Here is a 25,886-nt window from a genome sequence, read left to right as displayed (position 1 = left end):
TGCGACCTTCGGCCGTGTACCTGTCTCTGGGTAGTTGAAATTAAGAGAATGGTGATAACTTTTAACCAGCAAGCTACCTTCAGGCATTTGTTTAACAAAGACACATCCTGCACAGCCCAAAATCCATTAAACCTTGAGTCACCGCACCACATGTCTCTTGCAAAGGACAAGGTTGGGGGTAGGGTCACAGATTAACAGCATCACAAATACAGAACAAAATGGAGTCTCTTATGTCTACTTCTTTCTATATAGACACAGTAACAGGCTGATCTCTTTCTTTTCCCCACAAAGACAGAGGCAGAGATTGGAGTCATACTGCCCACAAACCAAGGAACACCTGGGGCCACCAGTAGCCAGGAAAGGCTTGGGGAACAGACTGCTTCCTGGAGACTTCAGAGGGAGCATTAGTCTCCTGATGCTTTGATTCCTAACTTTTAGCCTCCAGAACTGTGAAAATAAGTTTCTGGTTTGAAGGCACTCAGTTTGTGGTAGGCTGTGTTATGGGAGCCCTAGGAGGCCACTACATAGGGACTCAGGATTAACGCCTCAGAGTCAGAAGAGGCTGGGGTCCCAGGAACCATGGGCTGCCACACTCCGGTCTGATTATCTCCAGGCTTGCTTTCCATGACAGAAAAATATGCCTTCAGCTGTGTACGCAGTTATGGGTAAGCAAGTTTGATTACTGTTTGGGGACAGGGTCCCACCTGCTGCCCACACACCCCGGCGAATTTCCCTGACCCCACTCCTCAGGCAGGCAGGGTCTCCACATCAAAGAGGGGGTGCCTGAGGCTGGCTGCCTGGGGGGCCCTGAGTGCAGCTCTTCCTGCTTCTCTTCGAGGCACCCCGATGGGGAGAAGGCAGTGCCGCAATTGTCCTTTCTCAGCTGAGGACCTTTCCCACCCAACAAGGAGAGCACAGCCATGCTGCAAGGACAAGAGGGTCTTTATTGGAGTTAGGACTGGGGCCTCTATAGGGGCTTCTGGTTTCTGGGCTGTAGGTTTGTGGGGTGTGGGATCTTGAGTCAAAGGTGGGAGACTAGGGCAGGGTATCAGAGGGTGATATCATCCTCGTACAAGGACAGCAGCAGCAGGACGGTCCAGCCGCCCAGCAGGCCCACGTTGTGCAGCAGAAAGAGGAGCCAGGGCCGTGGGTCCCGTACTTTCAAGATGGCCGGGAGCTGAGGAGCAAGTGGGTACCAGGTCAGCGCCCCTGCTCAGCTCCGCTGCTCAGTTCCCGGCCCAGAGCAGCCCCTCCCCTCACCATCCTGACCATGTCGCAGAGTGCCACGTAGAGGAACAGGCCGGTGGCCACTGCCAGGATCCAGACCTCGCTCTCCTCGCCGACTCCAACCGCGAGTGCCACGTAGAGACCCGCGAAGGCCGTGAGCGCAGAGGCCAGGTTCAGCACCAGCGCTTGGCGCACGGAAAGCCCCGCCTGCAGCAAGGCCGCGAAGTCCCCTGCGGGCGGGTCCACGTCAACAGCTCCGCCCTCCTATTTACATGCCCCGCCCACCTCCTTTCGGTCGCGCGCTCTTACCTCCAGGCCCCGCCCACCTGTTCCCGGTCTCCCCGCCCAGCCCCGTGCGGCCCCGGCCGTCTCCTTCCAGGCCCCGCCCGCCGCTCACCCAGCTCGTGCGGCAACTCGTGGCAGAACACCGCCAGCGAGGTGGCCAGCCCGGTCTTCCATGAGGACGCGAAAGCGGCGCCCACGGCCAGCCCATCGGCGAAGTTGTGCACAGCGTCGCCCAGCGTGATCACATAAGGCAGTAACCTCAACTCTGCGGATGCAGCGGCCCTGGGTTCGCGTGGCCTGTCCCCGACCGCCAAGCCCCGGGCCCCGCTCGCGCTCCACACAAACCTCAGATCCCCCAGCCCTTCCGGGGTCGCCCCCTGGGCTCACCTGGGCTCAGTCTCCTGGGCTCCGGCTTCAGCAGCTCCGGGCTCTCCTCCGCCACCTGGGAGGAGCCTTGAGTAAGTCCCGCCCAGAGATAGAGGAGGAACGCGGCGGGGCGGGGCCCCAGATCACCGCGGGAGGCGGGGCCGCAGGCCTGGGGTGGGGCTGGGAGTGTGGGCTTGGGAAGGGGTCTGTGGGAGGGGCTCCGCGTGGGGTGGGGCATCGGGCGCCCACTCACCAGGTCCGCGCGGGAGCCCTCGTGGGGCGGCTTGGGCTGCCGGAGCTCGCTGGGTGCCAGCTGCAGGGACACGCCGTGGCTGTGGCCGCCGTGGCTGTGGCTGCTGTGGCCGCAGGGCCCGTCCTCCAGATCCTGTGAGGGTAGCTGCTCAGCGTCCGCCAGGCCCCCAGCACACCCACCCGCCGGGTACCTTCCCAAGAAGCCTGACCTCCGGGTCCCTGGGCAGCAGGAGGTTGAAGAGGTTCTCAAACAGGAAGAAGGCGTAGAGCCCGGCCAACATAGCCAGGAGGCGCCAGGTGGGCTGTGGGCTGAGGCCCTCTTCGCTGTGTGTGTGCAGCCCCAGCACCTGGGGAGTAGGGGCGCTGGGCTGGGGGGGTCACAGGGCGCCTCCCTCCAAGACCCAGGGAGAGGGGTCAGGGGTCAGGGGGTGGTGTGGGTAAGGGCCCTGGGAGGGCATGGCCTGGGAGTCCATGGTGGGGAAGGGAAGGCCAGGATCGGGGGGTTGTGGGGGCAGACCTTGGGCATCAGGTGCAGGACAGCATCCCCAGTGAGTGCACCCACCGCCAGGCTCAGGCAGGTCTGCAGGATGTAGTGGGTGACCCCCCTGCAGCCAGTGCAGGTCAGCAGTACGAGGCCAAAAACCGCGCAGAGGCAGATGAGCAGTGTGGCCAGGGAGCCGTACAGATACCCTGGGGGCGGGTGAGGTGGCTGTGAGAGCTTTTCTTCCAGACTCAGCCCCTGCTTCCCGGGCGTCACTCACCAGAGCTGCAGGCGGTCAGTGTGGGCCAGTCCCTCACTCAGGCTGACGCTCCTGCCTCAAAGCCCCACTCCCCTCCTGGCGATGCCACATTCCCCTGTGTCTGCTGTTTCAACTTCCAGGCCCTGCTCCCTCTCTCCATCCCTCACCCTCGGCAGCCACTCCTTCCTCCCTATGTGGGCCCCACCTCTGCACTGCCAGCACAGTGCCGGGGTGGGCACTCACTCTCTGCCTGGCTGAGCTGGTCCTGGACGGGGAGCCTGGGCTGGGAGGTGCAGGCTCCACTCAGCTGCTGTTGCAGCAGGGCAGGGCTCAGTTGGACCCAGGCCTCCGGGGTCACCCCAGCCTGCTCTGACAGTCCATACACAGCCATCACGTCCCTGGCACTCAGGCATACCTGGGGAGTGGCAGGACAGGCTCAGGGGCCTGAGCAGACCCCAGTGGGACCCCATCTTACCCCAGGGCACAGCTCACCGTGTCCCACACACTGGAGCTATCGTTGGAGGTGACGAGGGGCACAGGGTCCTGGCCGCTGGCTCCCCTGTGCTGATGACTGTGGTCACTGTGGGCCTCCCTGCCTACCCCCAGGCGCTGCATCAAGGCCGACAGCTCTAGCAGGGAGAAGAGTCAGCACGGCGAGTCTGTGTGGGCTCCAGCCCTGCCCCCCAGGGACATGGAGGCTGGAGACTCGGGGGTGCCCCCTCCACAGCCCAGCCCAGGCCTCACCGGCCAGCGTCATAGGAGCCTCGCTACTGTGCTGCTGGAACACAAAGTCCACGAAGTACTGAGGGCTCGGCAAGGCATGGAAGCAAGACCCACTCCTGACGTGGTCCAGCAGGGCAGCCAGGACGCCACCGGCACTACCTGGAGCCCCCGCCCCCACCGCCTCCTCCAGCAGCTGAGGAATGTCTACGCAGGCCTGGGGAAGAGGGGGCCTCTGCCTCAGCCTTTGGTGTGACCTTGCATCCAGTTCTGCCATCCACCCAGCTGCCCCTGGATGCATCTCCCACGCCAACTACAGGATCTGCCCCCACCAGCCCCGCCCTTCCCTGGGGCCACAGCCCTCCCTGCCGGGCCCAGCTGCTTCAGGCTCCCACTCAGCCCTCTGGGTTCCTCCCTCGTGAGGCCCCTCCTGGGGCTCCTGCAGGCCCCCAGCTGCCCGGTAGTGAGCTCCACATTGTGAATCCCCAGCAGGAGGCTGACTCCCGGGCGTCTCCCCAGGCCCCCGGGCTCCCTGAAGGCTCTGCAGCCAGGCCTGGCCCCCTAGGCCATGGGGCCCTCCTCACCCACTCCCCTGGTCTGCCTGGACTGTCCCTCACCGTCTTGGGGGTCTGGCCGGCAGCCTGGGCCTGCATCCTCTGCAGCAGCCAGCTTAGGCCCGGGGTCAGGGCCTTGGGGCTTTCGAGCAGGGCCAGGAGATGGTCTGCACGAGAGGCCCAGCGGCCAGCCCGAGCGTCCTCACACGTGCCCTCGGGGTTGCTGAGGTAGAGGACGGCGGCGGCACTGAGGCGGGCAATGTACCTGGCCTCCAGGACCGGGCCTGGGGGCAGCCCTGGCCCCTCAGGCTCGCCCAGGCCCAGGGCGTCCTCCACAGACAGGCACTGTGGGCAGAGACAGGTGAGGAGGGGCTCTGGGCCCACCAGGGAGGGGAGAGGCAGGCCTGGCCAAGGGGCTTCCCCACAGGCCTGTTTCCTCTCCCTCTCAGGTCCACCATCCTCTTTCAACCCCTTGTGCCCTTCTGTCTCCCCAGGACCCTGTTCTGCTTCCCCAACTACAGGGGTGCACGGAGAGGGGTCCCCAACAGTGGTCCCCCATCCCCAGGGGACTCCCCTGGAGCCACTGCCAATTTGATGGCTGGGGGCCGGCAGGGGGAGGTGGCCCTGGGGTCCTGGGGAGAAGAGGGACTGTGTGTCCCTGGAGAGGTGTGCCTGTCTGCCCTCATGAGCATGAGGGTGGGCTCTGGCCTGCGGGGAGGGCCAGGGTGCCCAGCTACTGCCGCCAGCCTCCTCCGCCTCCTGGAGTTTGCCCAGGGCCCTTTGCTGCCAGTTGGCAGGGCGGAGCGGGCGGGAAGAGGCCAGGGCTGGGGGACCCGTCGGGTGGGGCTGTTACCTTTCCACACGGCCCGTTGGCGCAGTGCACACGGTCCGCCAGCGTATTTAACAGGCCGCCCAGTGCCTCTTGATCCACAGCTCCCTGGCCGGAGGTGAGCAGGCTCAGCAGACCAGCAGGCGGGGGCGCCGTCGCCGTTGCCGTCGCCGTCGCCGTCACCGTCACCGTCACCACCAGCACAGCCAGCAGCAGCCCAAGCTCCAGCGAGACCAGGGACGCCATACTCAGCTCCCAGCGTGCTCAGTGGGTGTTGCTGTGGCCAAGGCCCAGTGCTTCTGGGCTGGCTGAGGGCGGCTTTGCTGGGGTTGTCCAGGGCCAGACTGGGGCTGGGCTAGGACCCGCCCGGCCCGGCCTGCATGAGGACCTCTCCCAGGTATTCCTGCAGAGCTCTGTGATTGGCTGCTGGAGATGCCTGGGTTAACCATTCCAGCCGCAGATCCTCCCCAGTAGCCTGAAGCCACTGCTGGTGGGGGGCGAGGGCTGGGCCCCTTCCCCTGGACAGGCAGCCTGGGTGGGCTTTTTTTTAGATAGAGTTTTGCTCTTGCTGCCCAGGCTGCAGTGCAATGGCGTAATCTTGGCTCACTGCAACCTCTGCCTCCCAGGTTCAATTGATTCTCCTGCCTCAGCCTCCCGAGTAGCTGGGATTACAGGCGGCACCACCACACCCGGTTAATTTTGTATTTTTAGTAGAGGCAGGGTTTCTCCATGTTGGTCAGGCTGGTCTTGAACTCCCAACCTCGGGTGATCCGCCTGCCTTGGCCTCCCCAAGTGCTGGAATTACAGGTGTGAGCCACCGCGCCCGGCCAGCCTGGGTGGGCTTCTGTCCTCTTCCTGCTGCCCCTCAAGCTGTGGGGCAGAGCCGGAGTGTCCCCTTCTGGCTCTCCATCTGGAGGCTGCCTCCAAGCTGGGGGACGCAGGGCAGAGGTGCACAGATGCCCCCAGAGCCTGAGAGCTCCCAGGTCCATGCCTCTGCCCCTCCCAACAGAGGCTGCCCAGACACCCTTGGTGGCCCCAGTTGGGGTGGGGACATGAACCTCTTCCTGGGTCCTGGCCTATGGTTCCTGTTGGGGACTGCGATGGAATCAAAGGAACTGAAAAGGTGCCTGCTGCGTCAGGCTCCCTTAGGCCAGAGAAAGCCCCAGGAAGCTCCAACACAACCAGGAAGACGGACTTGGGCCCTGGCAGCAACCTGGCCGGGCTTGGGGCAGGATAAGATTGGGGTAAGACCCCAGCTCTAGCCCCCGGGGCAGGGAGGCTGTGGCTCCCAGCCCTGCCCTCCCTGTGGGCTCCTTCTCTGGCCTTTGAGCCTAGAGGCCTTATCTCTACTGTGGTGGTGATGGCAGGAAGTCTGGGGGAAGGGGAAGGCAGATCTCAGGGCAGCTTTGCCTTCTGAAGGGGGAGTCCAGATGCTGCCTCCTGCCCGGTCCAGCCAGCCTGACCCTGAGTGTTGTGGGTGGGGCTGGGGTGGGGAGCTGGGTGCCTGAGGCCCAAGGACTCTGTCCTGCCATGTGCAGGGCGGGACGGGGCAGGGCGGGCATTGGGCCCAGTGTCCTGGGGTCAGGGTGCTTCCCCTGGCAGCCTCACCCTGCCAAGCGGCAGATCTCATGGTGCCCCTCTGGCTGGGCCCACCCACAGTGGTATCCTTCTGGGGGCGCAGATGATTTCTGGGCCCCAAGACCATGACGGGGGCAGCTCTACACACAGCTTGGAGATGTTGCGGTCCCAAACTGGCCCTTTCCCTCCCACACCACCCCAGGACCAATGGGCTGGCTGGAGGCCACCCATTCTAAACCAGGCTCAAGGGCCTATTTTAGCTTCAGGGCAAAGGTCTTGGGCTGGGCCTGACTCTGTGGCCTTCCTGAGCTGCCTCCCCAGTAGGCCTCAGTGCTGGGCTGCAGGCCTCCTCCATTCCCTCCATTCATGTGACCCCATCCCTCCCCACAGAAACTCTCCTCCACAGCCCAGGAGCAGCCGCTGAGGGTTTCAGCTGCCCGTGCCCCAGCCTGAGGCCGGCTTCCCCAGAGCAGAGGGGTTGCACTCTCCTGCCCCTCAGGCCCACTCTGTCATGCAACAAGCTCATTGCAATTGGCCCATCTTAAAAACAACACTGGTCGGGCACCTTGGCCCACGCCTGTAAACCCAGCACTTTGGGAGGCTGAGGCAGGTGGATCACTTGAAGTCAGGAGTTTAAGACCAGCCTGGACAACATGATGAAACCCCAGCTCTACTAAAAATACAAAAACAAATTAGGGCACCCAGGCCGGGCGCAGTGTCTCACGCCTGTAATCCCAGCACTTTGGGAGGCCGAGGCAGGCAGATCACGAGGTCAGGAGATGGAGACCATCCCGGCTAACACGGTGAAACCCCATCTCTATTAAAAATACGAAAAAATTAGCCAAGTGTGGTGGTGGGTGCTTGTAGTCCCAGCTCCTCGGGAGGCTGAGGCAGGAGAGTAGCATGAACCTGGGAGGTGGAGCTTGCAGTTGAAGGGGTGGTCTGCCCCTCCACACCTGTGGGTGTTTCTCGTTAGGTGGAACGAGAGACTTGAGAAAAGAAGACACAGAGACAAAGTATAGAGAAAGAAAAGCGGGGGCCCAGGGGACCAGCGCTCAGCTTACAGAGGACCCACGCCGGCACCGGCCTCTGAGTTCCCTTAGTATTTATTGATAATTATCTTTACCATCTTAAGGATAAGGGAGTGGCAGGACAATAGGAGGGCAGTAAGACATATGAACAAAAACCTCTGTGACATGAATAAGTTTAAAGGAAAATGCTGTGCCTTGAGATGCATATGCAAACATCTCCATAAACCTTTTAGCATTACTTCAGCCTATCACATGGGGAGAAACCTTGGACAACACCTAGCTTTCCTAGGCAGAGGTCCCTGCGACCTTTGGCCGTGTACGTGTCCCTGGGTAGTTGAAATTAAGAGAATGGTGATGACTTTTAACCAGCAAGCTGCCTTCAGGCACTTGTTTAACAAAGCACACCCTGCACAGCCCAAACTCCGTTAAACCTTGAGTCACCACAGCACATGTCTCTTGCAAGGACAAGGTTGGGGGTAGGGTCACAGATTAACAGCATCTCAAATACAGGACAAAATGGAGTCTCTTATGGCTACTTCTTTCTATATAGACACAGTAACAGGCTGATCTCTTTCTTTTCCCCACATTTCCCCCTTTTCAACAAAACCACCATTGTCATCATGACACCGAGATTACATACTTCACAGAGTAATAGAATATCACAAAGCAAGTGGAGGCAGGATGAGATCACAGAATGGTGTTAAAATTAAAATTTTTGGGCATGCATAGTCATGGATAACATCTTATCAGAAAACAGGGTTTGAGAGCAGACAACCTGTCTGACCAAAATTTATTAGGTGGGAATTTCCTCGTCCTAATAAGCCTGGGAGCGCTACAGGAGGCCGGGGCTTATTTCATCCCTTCGGCTTCAACCGTAAAAGGCGGCACGCCTCCAAGGGGGTCGTTTATAGGCCTACCCTCAGAGCGCATTCTCTTTCTCAGGGGTGTTCCTTGCTGAGAAAAAGAATTCAGCGATATTTCTCCTATTTGCATAATGAAAAGAGAAGAAATATGGCTCTGTTCCGTCCGGCTCACCGGCGGCCAGTTCAAGGTTGCCTCCCTTGTTCCCTGAACATTGCTGTTATCCTGTTCTTTCTTCAAGAAGCCCAGATTTCATATTGTTCAAACACACATGCTCCACAAACAATTTGTGCAGTTAAGGCAATCATCACAGGGTCCTGAGGTGACATATATCCTCCTCAGTTTACAAAGAAGATGATAGAATTAGGAGATTAAAGTAAAGACAGACATAAGAAATTACAAAAGTATTAACTTGGGAGAACTAATAAATGTCCATGAAATCTTCGCATTTTACGTTTTTCTGCCGTGGCTTCAGCCAGTCCCTGCATTCAAGGTCCCTGACTCCCCGCAACGTTCTCCCTCCCTTTTCCTCTATATAAATGTGCCATGGCGATGAAGGCTTGTTCGTTCTCTCGATTTTGACGCAGGATTCTTCGACTGGTCCGGCACACTAAAAACAAGCCGATTAAACAGAGACACATAATTCCAAAATTTACTGCAGTAGAGTTTCCAATAGACTTAATCCAAGTCGTGGGGTTTAATTCATAAAGATTTTTTGCCACTTGATCTAACGCCTCAGCTCCAGGCACAATATTCAAGTGACTTTGAGAGGCTTCAAAAATTTGTTCTTTTAATTTAGAAATGTCTAAAGTGAGATTATCTTCTCTTCCCTGTAGATGGCGTCTAACCATGTCCCAGTGATGTTTAGACTCATTATAAACTTGGGGTGTAATACAAAAATCTGACGTATTCCAGTCACACTGTAACTGGAAACGATGTTCCAAGCTCATGAGTCTATCTCCCATCCAAATGACAGTTTGTCTAAGATCATTAATTTGATTTGCCAATTTTTGATCGATACCGGATTGTGAATTCCACAACCTTGTGGAATTCTTTTGCCAATTGTCAACAAAGCTTACTGTCTGAACAGAAGAGTGCAATGCAACTCCTGCCACAGTGGCTGTAGCTGTGACTGCAATTAATCCCATAATCACTGCAATTAAAGTAAAAATGAATCTTTTGGATCTACTTAAAAACGCCTTTTAATACTTCAGTCAAAATATGGATGGATGGTGAGGCCTCCCATGGTCGGTCCATGGACACAGGGATCCACATGCCTTCTCTTGCTCTCACCAGCAGAATACGGTGCTGCCAATCAAAAGTCGAATCAATCCAAGTAAACAATTTGCAATTTTCACAAGTTATAGTTTGGGAGTCTGGTTTAATAACTATATTTCCTATGACTAACATATAAGGGGGCTTTACACAACTTTGTAAAGGAACTGTTAGACTGGAATTTAGGTTGATAGAGTAAAATGGCTTATAATCTCTTGGTTCTGCCGGGCGCGGTGGCTCAAGCCTGTAATCCCAGCACTTTGGGAGGCCGAGACAGGCGGATCACGAGGTCAGGAGATCGAGACCACCCTGGCTGACACGGTGAAACCCCGTCTCTACTAAAAAATACAAAAAACTAGCCGGGCGAGGTGGCGGGCGCCTGTAGTCCCAGCTACTCGGGAGGCTGAGGCAGGAGAATGGCGTGAACCCGGGAGGCGGAGCTTGCAGTGAGCTGAGATCCGGCCACTGCACTCTAGCCTGGGCGACAGAGCGAGACTCCGTCTCAAAAAAAAAAAAAAAAATAATAATAATAATAATCTCTTGTTTCTATAGTTTGATTTCCAGACCAAATTCTAAGGCGGTATGAAGCCACAGTAAGCCTCCATAATTCTGGATGTTCAGGACCAAAAACAGGACTTATCATTTTTGGTCTTGGAGTAGAGATTCCCTTTTTTCCCCATATCCAAGGGTAGAAAGACTAATTTTTTGTGCTTCTGTTTGTCTAAATTTTCTGTTAAGTCACTATCAACAGTTGGACTCACTAGTGCACTGGGACAGAATTGAGTTTGTCCTGCGCAATTGTGGTAGAATTGACCTCGAGGTGCCCAATCTATAACAGTTCTGAATGTATTGTTTTGTAATATCACTGCACTATCGGCCACACATTCTTCCCAAACTAAATCTTTTGATTCTCTGGAAATCTCCTTGGGGCAAGGTTTCCCTTTTGGCCTAACTTTTAATGATCTTTGATAGGAAAAGTCTTGTAAATAGTTTACCTGTGGTTTGAGTGACATTCCGCTTACCATGTGATAAGTAAATCTACTGGTGGGACTGACAGTAGGTACTTCTACCAACCAATTTTGAATAGCAGGCATTAAACATCCTGGTGCTCTCCCTTGGCAAATAGGAGGATAACGATACCCGATGGAAATATTTATCATCATTCCTTCTTCCTCCGGTTTGGCAGGGCAATGATCATCTGTGGGACCAGGTACCCACACACTATTATTAACATATACTTCAATAGGATTATCCATCCGTGTAACTGCCCGAATTAAGGGCGGGAAAGGTACATAGGCCCAGTAGGTATAATTAGCTGCAGCTGCTCCTGCAGGCATGTGGAGACTTACCACCGTTGATACAATCATTAAAGCTGTAAGCAGCATTTTTTCTGGGGTTTGTGTCACCTTTGTGCTAGCTAGGCTTTTTCCAGCTAACGGTGTCAGCTTCTTTAACTGTGCCCCGGTCGACAGCTCCGCCTTCTTGGTGCGTGGTGACTTCATCTGTTCTGATATCACCTCTTGGTTCATCATGCGAGTCAATGGTGCTCTATTGTGGTGTTTCCATCTCCGTGGAGGCGCTTTTCTTTGCATCTCCGATGGGTTCATTGTAGAACTTCAAATGTCTAGTGGGTATCCAAACAGGAAGCTGATTTTCTCCTGGTGAAACACAAGCAACACCTCTACCCCAGGTTATCACCTTCCCTATTTCCCATGTCTTATTTTTGTTGTCTTTCCACCAAATCAGTTTTCCTTCATGTGGACTGTTCTTTTTACCAGTAAGATGTTGTTCTGCAAAAGTAGTAGTCTGATTTCTATAAATGTTTAAAAAATTTAAGGCCGGGCGTGGTGGCTCAAGCCTGTAATCCCAGCACTTTGGGAGGCCGAGGCGGGCGGATCACAAGGTCAGGAGATCGAGACCACAGTGAAACCCCGTCTCTACTAAAAATACAAAAAATTAGCCGGGCGCGGTGGCGGGCGCCTGTAGTCCCAGCTACTCAGGAGGCTGAGGCAGGAGAATGGCGGGAACCCGGGAGGCGGAGCTTGCAGTGAGCCGAGATCGCGCCACTGCACTCCAGCCTGGGCAACAGCGTGAGACTCCGTCTCAAAAAAAAAAAAAAAAAAAAAAAAATTTAAAGTATAGGGTGCTAGATTAAGCTGCATCTGAGGAGTGGTACACTCCTTACTGTCTCCCCCTTTTTTTTGTTTAACTAACTGAGTTTTGAGTGTTCTATTAGTTCTTTCAACTATGGCCTGTCCTTGGGAATTATAAGGAATTCCTGTTGTATGTGTAATATTCCACTGATTTAAGAATTTTTGGAAAGCTTTACTACAATAACCTGGTCCATTGTCAGTTTTAATTTTTTCTGGAACTCCCATTACAGTAAAACAAGATAATAAATGTTTTTTAACATGGGAAGTACTTTCTCCTGTCTGGCAGGCTGCCCATATGAAATGTGAATAAGTATCAACTGTTACATGAACACATGATAATTTTCCAAACGAAGGTACATGGGTAACATCCATTTGCCATAACGCATTAGGACACAGACCTCTGGGATTAACTCCTGCCTCGTGAGTGGGCAGGTGTAGGACTTAACATTGGGTGCAGTGTTGTACAATATCTTTTGCCTGTTTCCATGTGACATCAAATTTGTTTTTTAACCCTGCTGCATTTACATGAGTCAAAGCATGAAGTTCTTGTGCTTTTATGAATGCAGAGGATACCAGTAAGTCAGCTTGTTCATTTGCTATAGTTAAAGGTCCTGGTAAATTAGTGTGTGCTCTAATATGAGTAATATAAAATGGGAAATTCCTTTTTCTTACAGTTTGTTGTAATAAATTGAACAACTGGTTTAACTGATCATCCATGCTATATTTAATTAGAGCTGTCTCAACATCCCTTGTAGCCTGTACTACATATGCAGAATCTGATATAATATTAACAGGTTGATTAAAATCTTGTAATACTGTAATGACTGCAACCAACTCTGCCCTTTGAGCTGATTGATACTGAGTTTTGATTACTCGCTCTTTTGGTCCTGTGTAAGCCGCTTTTCCATTGCTGGAACCATCAGTAAATACTGTCAGAGCATTTTCTAAAGGTTCATGTCTGGTAATTTTAGGTAAAATCCAAGTAGTCAATTTTTTTTTTTTTTTTTTGAGACACAGTCTCACTGTGCTCCCAGGCTGGAGTGCAGTGGCGTGATCTCGGCTCACTGCAAGCTCCGCCTCCCGGGTTCACGCCATTCTCCCGCCTCAGCCTCCCAAGTAGCTGAGACTACAGGCGCCCGCCACCACGCCCGGCTAGTTTTTTGTATTTTTAGTAGAGACGGGGTTTCACCATGTTAGCCAGGATAGTCTCGATCTCCTGACCTCGTGATCCACCCGCCTCGGCCTCCCAAAGTGCTGGGATTACAGGCTTGAGCCACCGCGCCCGGCCCCAAGTAGTCAATTTTAAAAACTGGAAGATTTTTGTTTTTGGGTAATGATTATCAATGATTCCCACAAAATCAGCAAGGCCAATCTGCCATGCATCAGAACTGATAAAGGCTTGTCTAACTTGTTCCTTGGTTAAAGGAACAACTATTTTGTGTGGGTCATTTCCACACAAGTTTATTATTCGCAATCTTGCCTGACCAATTAATGTAGCTATTTGATCCAAGTACAATGTAAAAGTCTTAATTGTACTGTGAGGAAGGAATGACCACTCCACAAGATCAGTATTTTGAATAATGATGCCTGTTGGAGAATGTGTAGTAGCAAAAATCAAAAGTTGGAGTGGGGCTAAGGATCTATTCTACTTATTTGCGCTGACTGCATTTTTTCTTCCACTAATTTAATTTCTTTTGTTGCCTCTGGGGTTAATATTCTTTTACTATTTAAGTCTGGATCTCCTCTTAGGATAGAGAACAAATTTGACATGGCATAAGTAGGAATGCCTAGAGTTGGCCGAATCCAATTAATATCGCCTAACAATTTTTGAAAGTCATTTAATGTTTTTAAAGTATCTTTTCTTATTTCTATTTTTTGTGGCTTAATTTTTCTATTTTCTATCTGCATCCCTAAATAATGAAAAGGAGCAGAGGTTTGGATCTTATCAGATGCTATTGTTAGTCCAGCGTTGGCAACCTCTGCTTGCAGAAATGTGTAACAGTCAATTAATTTTTCTCTTGTTTCTGCAGCACATAAAATATCATCAATATAGTGAATGATATAACAATCTGAAAATTTGTCTCTAACTAGTTGAAGGACTTGACCTACGAAAGTCTGACAAATAGTTGGACTATGAAGCATTCCCTGAGGTAGTACTTTCCACTGAAACCTAGTGGCTGGTTCTTGATTATTTATGGCTGGGATAGTAAAGGCAAATTTTTCACAATCCTGCTCTGCCAGAGGAATGGTAAAAAAGCAGTCCTTCAGATCAATTATAATTAAAGGCCAGTCTTTTGGGATCATGGCCAGAGAGGGCAATCCGGGTTGAAGAGGTCCCATGGGTTGAATTATAGCATTTACGGCTCTTAAGTCCATGAACATATGCCATTTGCTTGATTTTTTCTGAATTACAAATACAGGAGAATTCCAGGGTGAGAATGAAGGCTCAATGTGTCCTTTTTTTAATTGTTCCTTTGCTAATAAATGTAAAGCCTCCAGTTTTTGCTTCGGTAGCGGCCACTGATTTACCCATACCGGTTTTTCTGTTTTCCAAGTTAATGGAATGGGTTTAGGAGGCTCTACAGCGGCCGCCCCTAAAAAGGATACCCTATTCCTTTTCTTTCCTGATTTTTCTCAGTCTCAATTGGGACTTTAATGCCATTTTCATTTTTTCCTAACCCCTTTCCTGGTATATATCCCATTTTAGTCATGATTTTTTGACTCGTGGGGCTGTATAATGGAGCTGGCATAATGATTTCCGCACTCCATTGTTGTAATAAATCTCGACCCCATAGATTAACAGGAATTGAAGTAATCATTGGCTGAACAGTACTTTCTTGATTATCTGGTCCTAAGCAATGTAAAATCATTGTACTTTCGTACACTTCTGAAGCTGTGCCTACGCCGACAAGTCTTGTAACAGCCTTTTGTTTAGGCCAATGTTTTGGCCATTGATTTAAAGCAATGACAGAGATATCTGCTCCAGTGTCTACCAACCCTTCAAACTGTTTTCCTTGAATAATGGCCTTACACACAGGTCTGCTCTCAGAGACCTGACTTGCCCAATATGCAGCCTTTCCTGTCTGATCAGTGCTTCCAAACCCTCCTGTTCTTTTTATCTCACTGTTTCCAACTTTAATATAAGGTAGGAGTAATAATTGAGCAATCCTGTCTCCTGGACTGGCACTCCAAGGAATTGAGGAACTAATAACCAATTGAATTTCACCTTTATAGTCTGAATCAACCACACCAATATGAATTTGAACTCCTTTTAGATTTAAACTTGATCTTCCTAAAATTAGTCCTATAGTCTCCTCAGGCAATGGGCCATATACCCCTGTGGGGATTTTTTGTGGAGGCTCCCCTGGAAGCAGAGAGACGGCTTGTATGGTGCATAAATCTACTGCTGCACTGCCGCTTGTGGCGGGCGATAACTGCTGTATTGTGGTAACTGGCTTATTCCCTGAGGCACTTGTGACAGTGGGGGTTGTTGTTCCTGAAAACCCTGAGGAACAAAGGGCTGAATTTGGAATGCCCCAGTTTGTTGCGGGGCCTGAGGCCGGCCCCTCCTCTCGTTTCCCAACAGTGGTTGCCCATTTTTATCAAATTTAGAACGACATTGATTACCCCAATGTTTTCCTTTTTTACATCTTGGACATAGGCCAGGTGGCTCTTTATCTGTTACTGTAGTACTTTGAGCAGTTACATTTTGTTTATTTGAGACTAGGCAATTCTTTTTTAGATGACCAATTTGACCACAATTATAACATCTTCCCCCAAACGTTCCAACCTGTCCTCCTAAAGCAACTCCTGTGATAGCTTGAGCCATAAGCATAGCTTTATGCATAGCTCCTCCAATTCCATCGCAGGCTTTAACGTACTCTGAGATTACATCTGATCCTGTGGGAACCCTTCCTTTTAATGGCTTAATGGCTGATTGACAATCAGGATTGGCGTTTTCATATGCCATCAACTCCACTATGACCTTACGGGCATTTTCATCGGTAATTGACTTTTGAGCAGCATCTTGAAGTCTTGCTACAAAATCAGGGTAGGGCTCTTTAGAGCCTTGTCTTATTGTATTAAAGGAGGGGCAGGCAGTTCCTGGGTCTTGGATTTTCTCCCAGGCCCTAAGGCAGATAGCCCTGATTTGCTCAATGGCTTCATTTGGCATTATTACTTGTTGGTCAACAGTGCTCCAATTTTGACCTATTCCTAATAGTTGATCTGCATCTATGTTAATTGGAGGATTGGCAGTCCTATTTTTTCGGACCTGCACTTGTGCCCCATCAATCCACCAAGTCTTTTTTTTTTTTTTTTTTTTGAGACGGAGTCTCGCTCTGTCGCCCAGGCTGGAGTGCAGTGGCCGGATCTCAGCTCACTGCAAGCTCCGCCTCCCGGGTTCACGCCATTCTCCTGCCTCAGCCTCCCGAGTAGCTGGGACTACAGGCGCCCGCCAACTCACCCGGCTAGTTTTTTGTATTTTTTAGTGGAGACGGGGTTTCACCGTGTTAGCCAGGATAGTCTCGATCTCCTGACCTCGTGATCCACCCGTCTCGGCCTCCCAAAGTGCTGGGATTACAGGCTTGAGCCACCGCGCCCGGCCTTTTTTTTTCTTTTGAGACAGAGTCTTGCTCTGTCGCCCAGGCTGGAGTGCAGTGGCTGGATCTCAACTCACTGCAAGCTCCGCCTCCCGGGTTCATGCCATTCTTCTGCCTCAGCCTCCCGAGTAGCTGGGACTACAGGCACCCGCCACCATGCCCGGCTAGTTTTTTGTATTTTTTAGTAGAGACGGGGTTTCACCGTTTTAGCCAGGATGGTCTCGATCTCCTGACCTCGTGATCCGCCCGTCTCGGCCTCCCAAAGTGCTGGGATTACAGGCTTGAGCCACCGCGCCCGGCCTCCACCAAGTCTTAAATTGTAAAAATTGAGAGGGTGAGAGTGAGGATTTTGCCAGAATCTCCCAATCATAAGGAATGAGTCTATGTCCATGAGCAATGGAATCTAATAATGTTCTCATGTACGGAGAGTTGGGTCCATACTGTTTTACTCCTTCTTTCATTTCTTTTAGCATTTTTATAGAAAAGGACTCATATCTGGCTTCAGCTACAGGAGGCTCTCCCTCTTGGGCCCCTTCTCCAGGTGGTCTTGATTCTAATATTACTGGGAATTGCCACACTTCAATATCTCCTTGTTTTCTTGCCTCATCAATAATTTTATGTAACGCACTACCCTGTGTACTAGGCGGTGCTGTAGGATTAAGTCTCATGGTGGGCGGCTGAGGATATGGCGCCCTGCCCTGTGGTGCTGGAAATGTTCCTGGCTGTCCACATGGATTTTCTGGGGGCAGCCGATACCGCAGTTCGGCTGGCAGCCAGTATTGATAGGCTACTGGCGGCTGGGTCTTATTTTCTACCGGCTGATATTGTGGACACTGCATTTGGAATGGCATTGCCATGATAGAGACTCTATCTTTTTCTATTTGATCTTCTTTTGGAGTTTGTACTTGTTTAACCTGCATTTGAGGTTGTAAAGTTACAGGAATCTGAGCTGCTGGAAGAGCAGTTGGCCATCGTGGTTTAGACTCTGATGGCTCTGCTAATTCTGGATTTTTTTCTTCTAATTTTAACGTTTCAGGATATACTACCTCCTGTAATTGATTATTGTCAACATTTTGCGTTGACCGAGCCATAGCCGGCTCTGATACACATTCACAGTGTGAACTTTCCTTTCCTTTCCGGGATTCTATCCTTGCCTCTTTTTCACAATCTACTGCACAGCTTTTAGGGACATCAGAAATTGGAACGCTATCTTCTTCTGTTTGAAACGGTTCTAAATCTACTTTAATAATGACCCAATCATTCCATACTGTGAGCGGAATTATTTTACCTTCCCTACTTGCTTGTTTTAATTATTTGCCAATTTTTCCCCAGTCAAAGTTCCCTGTTCCAGAAACCATGGACAAAACTGCTCTATTGTTTGAAATAGCGTAATTAGATTTTTGGTAGAGACTTTAACTCCCCCTCTTTTTAAGAGAATTTTAATAAAGCTGCGATAAGAGGCATATTTACTCTTAGTTTGCCCCATTGTTACCCTAGGTTCTTCCGAGCGCACAAGCTTACCGCAAGGCTGACTGTAGACGTACTCGGGAGTCTCTTGTCGACTTCTCCTCAATGACCACGCTCCAGCGTACCTTCACCTTAGAGAAAAGCTTCCACGTTGGGTACCAGTTGAAGGGGTGGCTTGCCCCTCCACACCTGTGGGTGTTTCTCGTTAGGTGGAACGAGAGACTTGAGAAAAGAAATAAGACACAGAGACAAAGTATAGAGAAAGAAAAGCGGGGGCCCAGGGGACCGGCGCTCAGCTTACAGAGGACCCACGCCGGCACCGGTCTCTGAGTTCCCTTACTATTTATTGATAATTATCTTTACCATCTTAAAGATAAGGGAGTGGCAGGACAATAGGATCATTGTAGGGAGGAAATCAGCAGTAAGACATATGAACAAAAACCTCTGTGACATGAATAAGTTTAAAGGAAAATGCTGTGCCTTGAGATGCATATGCAAACATCTCCAGAAACCTTTTAGCAGCATTGTTTCAGTCTATCACAAGGGGAGAAACCTTAGACAATACCTAGCTTTCCTAGGCAGAGGTCCCTGCGACCTTTGGCCGTGTACGTGTCCCTGGGTAGTTGAAATTAAGAGAATGGTGATGACTTTTAACCAGCAAGCTGCCTTCAGGCACTTGTTTAACAAAGACACATCCTGCACAGCCCCAAATCCATTAAACCTTGAGTCACCGCACATGTCTCTTGCAAGGACAAGGTTGGGGGTTAACATCAGATTAACATCATCTCAAATACAGGACAAAATGGAGTCTCTTATGGCTACTTCTTTCTATATAGACACAGTAACAGGCTGATCTCTCTTTCTTTTCCCCACAGCAGTGAGCTGAGATTGCACTACTGCACTCCAGCCTGGGTGACAGAGCAAGACTCCCTCTCAAAAAAAAAAAAAAAAAAAAAGGCACCCAGAGTGGTGGTGGGCGCCTGTGGTCCCAGCAACTCTGGAGGCTGAGGCAGAATGCTTGAGCCCAGGAGGTGGAGGCTGCAGTGAACCACGATCGCATCATGCACTCATGCACTCCAACCTGGGCAACTGGGCAAAACCCTGACTCTAAAGAGGAAAAAACAAAAAAAAACATAAGCCCATGTTCACTAGCAGCATTATTCAAAAGATGGAAGCAATTCAAATATCCAAACACGCGTGAGTGAACGCACTGTGGCTCATCCACAGTGGAACATGATTCAGCCTGAAGAAGGAAGGAAACCGGCCTGCGCTGTGACTTGGATGCACCTTGAGGACACTGTGATGAGCAAAGGCAGCCAGACACAAAAGGGCAAGGAGAGTGTGATCTAACTCACGTGAGGACCCCAGTCAGTCAAATTCATGGAGACAGAAATGTGGGCGGCAAGCCACCCAGGCGCCGAGGCAAGAGACTGAGGGCACGAGCTGTTCCAGTCTAATAAAATATATAAAATAACAAGAGTTATACTAGATATAGATCATAGATATGGTTATACATGAATATCATTAATCATTAGTTTGTAGCAATTACTCTTTATTCCAATATTATAATACTCCTCACTCTACAATCATAACCTAGGAAAAACCAGGCCATAAAGAGATAGGAGCTGAGGGGACATAGTGAGAAGTGACTAGAAGACCAGAGTGTGAGCCTTCTGTGATGCCCGGGCAGGGTCACCGGAGGGCTCCTTGGTCTAGCGGTAACGCCAGTGTCTGGGAAGAAGCCTGTTGCCAAGTGGACCGTGGTCTAGCGGTAGCATCAGTGTCAAGGAAAAAACACCACCCTCTACTTAGCAGACTGGGAAAGGGAGTCTCCCTTTCCCTGGGGGAGTTCAGAGAAGACTCTACTCCTCCACCTCTTGTGGAGGGCTTGACATCAGTCAGGCCTGCTCGCAGTTCTCTGGAGGCCTAACCGTCTCCCTGAGATGCTGTGCTTCAGTGGTCACGCTCCTAGTCCGCCTTCACGTTCCATCCTGTACACCCGGCTCTACCTTTTAGATAATAGTAGCAAAGTTAGTGAAAGTACTAAAAGTCTCTGACATGCAGAAATAACGGCGTAAGCTCTCTCTCCTCTCTTTCTCTCTGCCTCGGCTGCCAGGCAGGGACGGGCTCCCTGTCCGGTGGACACGTGACCCACGTGACCTTACCTATCACTGGAGATGACTCACACTCCTTACCCTGCCCCTTTGTCTTGTATCCAATAAATATCAGCGCAGCCAGGCATTCGGGGCCACTACTGGTCTCTGCATCTTGGTGGTAGTGGTCCCCCGGGCCCAGCTTGCTTTTTCTTTTATCCCTTTGTCGTGTGTCTTTATTTCTACAATCTCTTGTTTCCACGTGGGGAGGAAAACCCACCGACCCCGTGGAGCTGGACCCTGCAGAGAAAGTAGAAGGGTTTTGGGAGGCCGAGGCGGGCGGATCACCTGAGCTCAGGACTTCGAGACCAGCCTGGCCAACATGGTGAAACCCCATCTCCACTAAAAAGTACAAAAATTAGCCAGGCGTGGTGGCGGGCGCCTGTAGTCCCAGCTGCTCAGGAGGCTGAGGCATGGGAACTGCTTGAACCCCAAGGAAAAGGGTGCAGAGAGCCGAGATCACGCCATTGCACTCCAGCCTGGGCAAAAAGAGAGACTCCAACTCAAAAATAATAATAAATTTTTAAAATTAATAAAAAAAATACAGGCTGGGCACAGTGGCTCATGTCTGTAATCCCAGTACTTTGGGAGGCCAAGGCGGGCAGGTCACCTGAGGTTGGGAGTTTAAGACCACCCTGGCCAACATGGTGAAACCCCGTCTCTACTAAGAAAACCAAAACTTAGCTGAGCACGGTGACAGGTGTCTGTAATCCCAGCTACTCAGGAAGCTAAGGCAGAAGAATTGCTTGAACCCGGAAGGCAGAGGTTGCAGTGAGCCGAGATTGCACCATTGCACTCCAGCCTGGGCGACAGAGCAAGACTCCATCTCAAAAAAAAAAAAAAAAATAAAAAATAATTTAAAAATAAATAAAATAAATACAGGCTGGTCGCAGTGGCTCACACCTGTAATCCCAGTACTTTGCAAGACCAAGGCAGGTGGATCACCTGAGGTTGGGAATTCAAGACCAGCCTGACCAACATGGAGAAACCCCATCTTTACTAAAAATGCAAAATCAGCTGGGCGTGGTGGTACATGCCTGTAATCCCAGCTGAGGCAGGAGACTCTTGAACCTGGGAGGCGGAGGTTGCAGTGAGCCGAGATCGCGCCATTGCACTGCAGCCTGGGCAACAAGAGTGAAACTCCAACTCAAAAACAAACAAATACAAAATTTAGCCGGGCGTGGTGGCATGCCCCTGTAGTCCCAGCTACTCAGGAGGCTGAGGCAGGAGAATCACTTAAACCTGGGAGGTGGAGGCTGCAGTGAGCTGAGATCACACCACTGCACTCCAGCCTGGGCGACAGAGCCAAACTCCTTCTCAAAAAAAAAAAAAAAAGAAAGAAAGGAAAGGAAAGAGGCCGGGCGCGGTGGCTCAAGCCTGTAATCCCAGCACTTTGGGAGGTGGGCAGACCACGAGGTCAGGCGATCGAGACCATCCTAGTTAACACGGTGAAACCCCGTCTCTACTAAAAAATAAAAATAAAAAAACTACCTGGGCGAGGTGGCAGGCACCTGTAGTCCTAGCTACTTGGGAGGCTGAGGCAGGAGAATGGCGTAAACCCGGGAGGCGGAGCTTGCAGTGAGCCAAGATCTGGCCACTGCACTCCAGCCTGGGCAACAGAGCGAGACTCTGTCTCAAAAAAAAAAAAAAAGAAAAAAAAGAAAAGAAAGAAGGGTGATTGCCAGGGCTGGGGAGGGGAGAATGCGCATGAGTGTTTTATGGGGATGGAGCTTTACTTTGTTTATATGGGAAAGTTCTGGAGGTGGACGGTGGTGAGGTTGCACAATAATGTAAATACACTTCATGTCCCTGAACTGTGCACTTAAAATCAGTTAAAACGGCAAAATTTATTATATTTTATCACAGTAAAAATAAAATAAAATAGGCCGGGCGCGGCGGCTCACGCCTGTAATCCCAGCACTTTGGGAGGCCAAGGCAGGCAGATCACGAGGTCAGGAGATCGAGACCATCCTGGCTAACACTGTGAAACCCCGTCTCTACTAAAAATCACAAAAAACTAGCCGGGCGTGGTGGCGGGCGCCTGTAGTCCCAGCTACTCGGGAGGCTGAGGCAGGAGAATGGCGTGAACCCGGGAGGTGGAGCTTGCAGTGAGCAGAGATGGCGCCACTGTACTCCAGCCTGGGCAACAGAGCGAGACTTAGTCTCAAAAAAAAAAACAAAAAATTAGCTGGGCATGGTGTCTCGCGCCTGTAGTCCCAGCTACCTGGGAGGCTGAGGCAAAAGAATTGCTTGAACCTGGGAGGTGGAGGTTGCAGTGAGCCAAGATCACGCCATTGCACTCTAGCCTGGGCGACAGAGGGAGACTCCGTCTTAAATTAAAAAATTAAATTTAAATTAAAAAAATAAAATAAAATAAAACAGGCGGGGCGCGGTGGCTCATGCCTGTAATCTCAGTAGTTTGGGAGGCCGAGGCAGGCGGATCACCTGAGGTCAGGAGTTGGAGACCAGCCTGACCAATACAGAGAAATCCAGTTTTTACTAAAAATACACAATCAGTTGGGCATGGTGGCACAGGCCTGTAATCTGAGCTACTCAGGAAGTTGAGGCAGGAGAATTGCTTGAACCCCGGAGGCGGAGGTGGCAGTGAGCTGAGATCGCACCATTGCACTCTAGCCTAGGTGACAGAGCGAGACTCTGTCTCAAAAAAGAGGTCAGGCGCGGTTGCTCACGCCTGTAATCCCAGCACTTTGGAAGGCCAAGACAGGTGGATCACGAGGTCAGGAGATCGAGACCATCCTGGCTAATGCAGTGAAACCCTGTCTCTACTAAAAATACAAAAAATTAGCCGGGCATGGTGGCATGCACCTGTAGTCCCAGCTACTTGGGAGGCTGAGGCAGGAGAATTGCTTGAACCTGGCAGGTGGAGGCTGCAGTGAGCCGAGATTGTGCAACTGCACTCCACCCTGGACGACAGAGTCAAACTGCCAAGGAATGGAAAGGAAAGGGGAAGGAAAGGGGAAGGAAAGGGGAAGGAAAGGGGAAGGGGAAGGAAAGGGGAAGGGGAAGGAAAGGGGAAGGGGAGGGGGAGGAGAAGGGAGGGGAGGAGAAGGGAGGGAAGGGAAGGGAAGGGAAGGGAAGGGAAGGGAGGGGAGGGGAGGGGAGGGGAGGGGAGGGGGAGGGGAGGGGAGGGGAGGGGAGGGGAGGGGAGGGGAGGGAAGGGGAGGGAAGGGAAGGGAAGGGAAGGGAAGGGAAGGGAAGGGAAGGGAAGGGAAGGGGGATGACTGCCAGGGCTGGGGAAAGGGAGAATGTGCAGGAGTGTTTTACGGGGATGGAGCTTTACTTTGTTTGGATGGAAAAGTTCTGGAGGTGGACGATGATGAGGTTGCACAATAATGTAAATACACTTAATGGCCCTGACCTGTGTACTTAAAATCAGATAAAAAGGCAAAATTTGTTATATTTTATCACAGTAAAAAAAAAAACAGGCCGGGCACGGTGGCTCATGCCTATAATCCCAGCACTTTGGGAGGCCGAGGCAGGCAAAACACCTGAGGTCAGGAGATCGAGACCAGCCTGGCCAACATGGCGAAACCCCGTCTCTACTAAAAATACAAAAACTAGCCAGGCATAGTGGCTCGTGCCTGTAGTACTCGGGAGGCTGAGACAAGATAATTTCCTTTTTTTTTTTTTTTTGAGATGGAGTCTCGCTCTGTCGCCCGGGCTGGAGTACAGTGGCTGAATCTCAGCTCACTGCAAGCTCCGCCTCCCGGGTTTACACCATTCTCCTGCCTCAGCCTCCCGAGTAGCTGGGATTACAGGCGCCCGCCAACTCACCCGGCTAGTTTTTTGTATTTTTTAGTAGAGACGGGGTTTCACCATGTTAGCCAGGATGGTCTCGATCTCCTGACCTCGTGATCCACCCGTCTCGGCCTCCCAAAGTGCTGGGATTACAGGCTTGAGCCACCGCGCCCGGCCAAGAGAATTTTTTTTTTTTTTTTTTTTTTTTTTTGAGACGGAGTCTCCCTCTGCCGCCCAGGCTGGAGTGCAGTGGCGTGATCTTGGCTCACTGCAAGCTCTGCCTCCCGGGTTCACGCCATTCTCCTGCCTCAGCCTCCCCAGTAGCTGGGACTACAGGCGCCCGCCACCTCGCCCGGCTAGTGTTTTTGTATTTTTTTTTTTTTTTTTTTTTTTTTGAGACAGAGTCTTGCTCTGTCGCCCAGGCTGGAGCGCAGTGGCTGGATCTCGGCTCACTGCGAGCTCCGCCTCCCGGGTTTACGCCATTCTCCTGCCTCAGCCTCCCGAGTAGCTGGGACTACAGGCGCCCGCCACCTCGCCCGGCTAGTTTTTTTTTTTGTATTTTTTAGTAGAGACGGGGTTTCACTGTGTTAGCCAGGATGGTCTCGATGTCCTGACCTCGTGATCCGCCCGTCTCGGCCTCCCAAAGTGCTGGGATTACAGGCTTGAGCCTCCGCGCCCGGCCGTGTTTTTTTATTTTTTAGTAGAGACGGGGTTTCACCGTGTCAGCCAGGATGGTCTCGATCTCCTGACCTTGTGATCCGCCCGTTTCAGCCTCCCAAAGTGCTGAGATTACAGGCTTGAGCCACCGCGCCCCGCTGAGGATTGCTTTTTTTTTTTTTTTTTTTTTTTTTTGAGACGGAGTCTCGCTCTGCCGCACAGGCTGGAGTGCAGTGGCATGATCTTGGCTCACTGCAAGCTCCGTCTCTCGGGTTCACGCCATTCTCCTGCCTCAGCCTCCGGAGTAGCTGGGACTACAGGCGCCTGCCACCTCGCCCGGCTAGTTTTTTGTATTTTTAGTACAGACGGGGTTTCACCCTGTTAGCCAGGATGGTCTCGATCTCCTGACCTTGTGATCCGCCCGTCTCGGCCTCCCGAAGTGCTGGGATTACAGGCTTGAGCCACCACGCCCGGCCGAGAATTTCTTTAACCTGGGAGGCGGAGGTTGCAGTGAGCCGAGATCATGCCATTGCATTCTAGCCTGGGTGACAGAGTAAGACTCTGTCTCAAAAAAAATAAAAATAAAGAAAAATAAAAAGTAAAATAAAAAAAATTGCAGGCTGAGCGTGGTGGCTTGTGCCTGTAATCCCAGCACTTTCAGAGGTGAGACAGGCGATCACCTGAGGCCAGGAGTTGGAGACCAGCCTGACCAACATGGAGAAACTGTCTTTACTGAAAGTACACAATTAGCCGGGCATGGTGGCACACCCCTGTAATCCCAGCTACTCAGGAGGCCGAGGCAGGAGAATTGCTTGAACCCGGGAGGTGGAGGTTGCAGTTAGCCGAGATGGTGCCACTGCACTCCAGCCTGGGCAACAGAAAGTGACTCCTCAAAAAAAAAAGATCAAAATGACCCAGGCCATCTGCTCGGCTTGCCACACACGTTTCTGGGTGCTCGTCCTCCCTCGAAGCACCCTGCACCCACGTGTGCCTGTCAAGGACACTGAGGCCCCACGGCCCGACTCGACAGTACCCTTCCTCAGCTCCCTCCGGGTGCCCTGGATCCTGCTGTCCTGGGGGCTCTTCTCTGACTCCTTGGTCAGTCTCTTCCCACTTCCCAGAGCAGTGCCCTTGGCCAGTCCTCTGGCTTCTTGGTGGGATTCAGCCTCCCTCTCCAGCCACTGAAGTTGTCATCCTGCTTGATGGCCCCCCTTGGCCGTCTGAGAGGCAGCCCCCACACAGCCCGTGCAGAGCCCACCTGCCTCCTCCATGCCCTCCTGCTCGACGTCCCAAGCCCCCGCGTAATACCACGGGACTCTATTTTCACCATCTTCCTTTCTCTACACACCTCATTCCATCGGCTCTACATGCCACAGAT

The 25,886-nt window shown here is 51.6% G+C and overlaps 2 protein-coding genes across 2 annotated transcripts in view; one reads left to right on the top strand and one right to left on the bottom strand.

The window, feature by feature from the left end:
• KIFC2 (kinesin family member C2) overlaps nucleotides 1–25,886 on the top strand; it is a 109,983-nt gene that overhangs the window by 33,756 nt on the left and 50,341 nt on the right. The window lies entirely within an intron of this gene.
• On the bottom strand, nucleotides 927–3,870 carry SLC39A4 (solute carrier family 39 member 4). The gene is made up of 10 exons (XM_050802141.1): nucleotides 3,615–3,870; nucleotides 3,363–3,499; nucleotides 3,114–3,285; nucleotides 2,648–2,820; nucleotides 2,340–2,477; nucleotides 2,132–2,263; nucleotides 1,900–2,047; nucleotides 1,625–1,777; nucleotides 1,270–1,457; nucleotides 927–1,177 (listed from the first exon to the last, which is right to left on the bottom strand). The coding sequence occupies exons 1-10, from the start codon at nucleotides 3,865–3,867 to the stop codon at nucleotides 1,049–1,051; spliced, it is 1,623 nt and encodes a 540-aa protein (XP_050658098.1). The 5' UTR covers nucleotides 3,868–3,870; the 3' UTR covers nucleotides 927–1,048.

The sequence above is a fragment of the Macaca thibetana genome, chromosome 8, assembly GCF_024542745.1.
Source record: "Macaca thibetana thibetana isolate TM-01 chromosome 8, ASM2454274v1, whole genome shotgun sequence".
In the NCBI taxonomy this organism is placed as follows: Eukaryota; Metazoa; Chordata; class Mammalia; order Primates; family Cercopithecidae; genus Macaca; species Macaca thibetana.
Note: the sequence above shows the minus strand (reverse complement) of the source record. Positions and strands in the feature narration are given on the sequence as shown.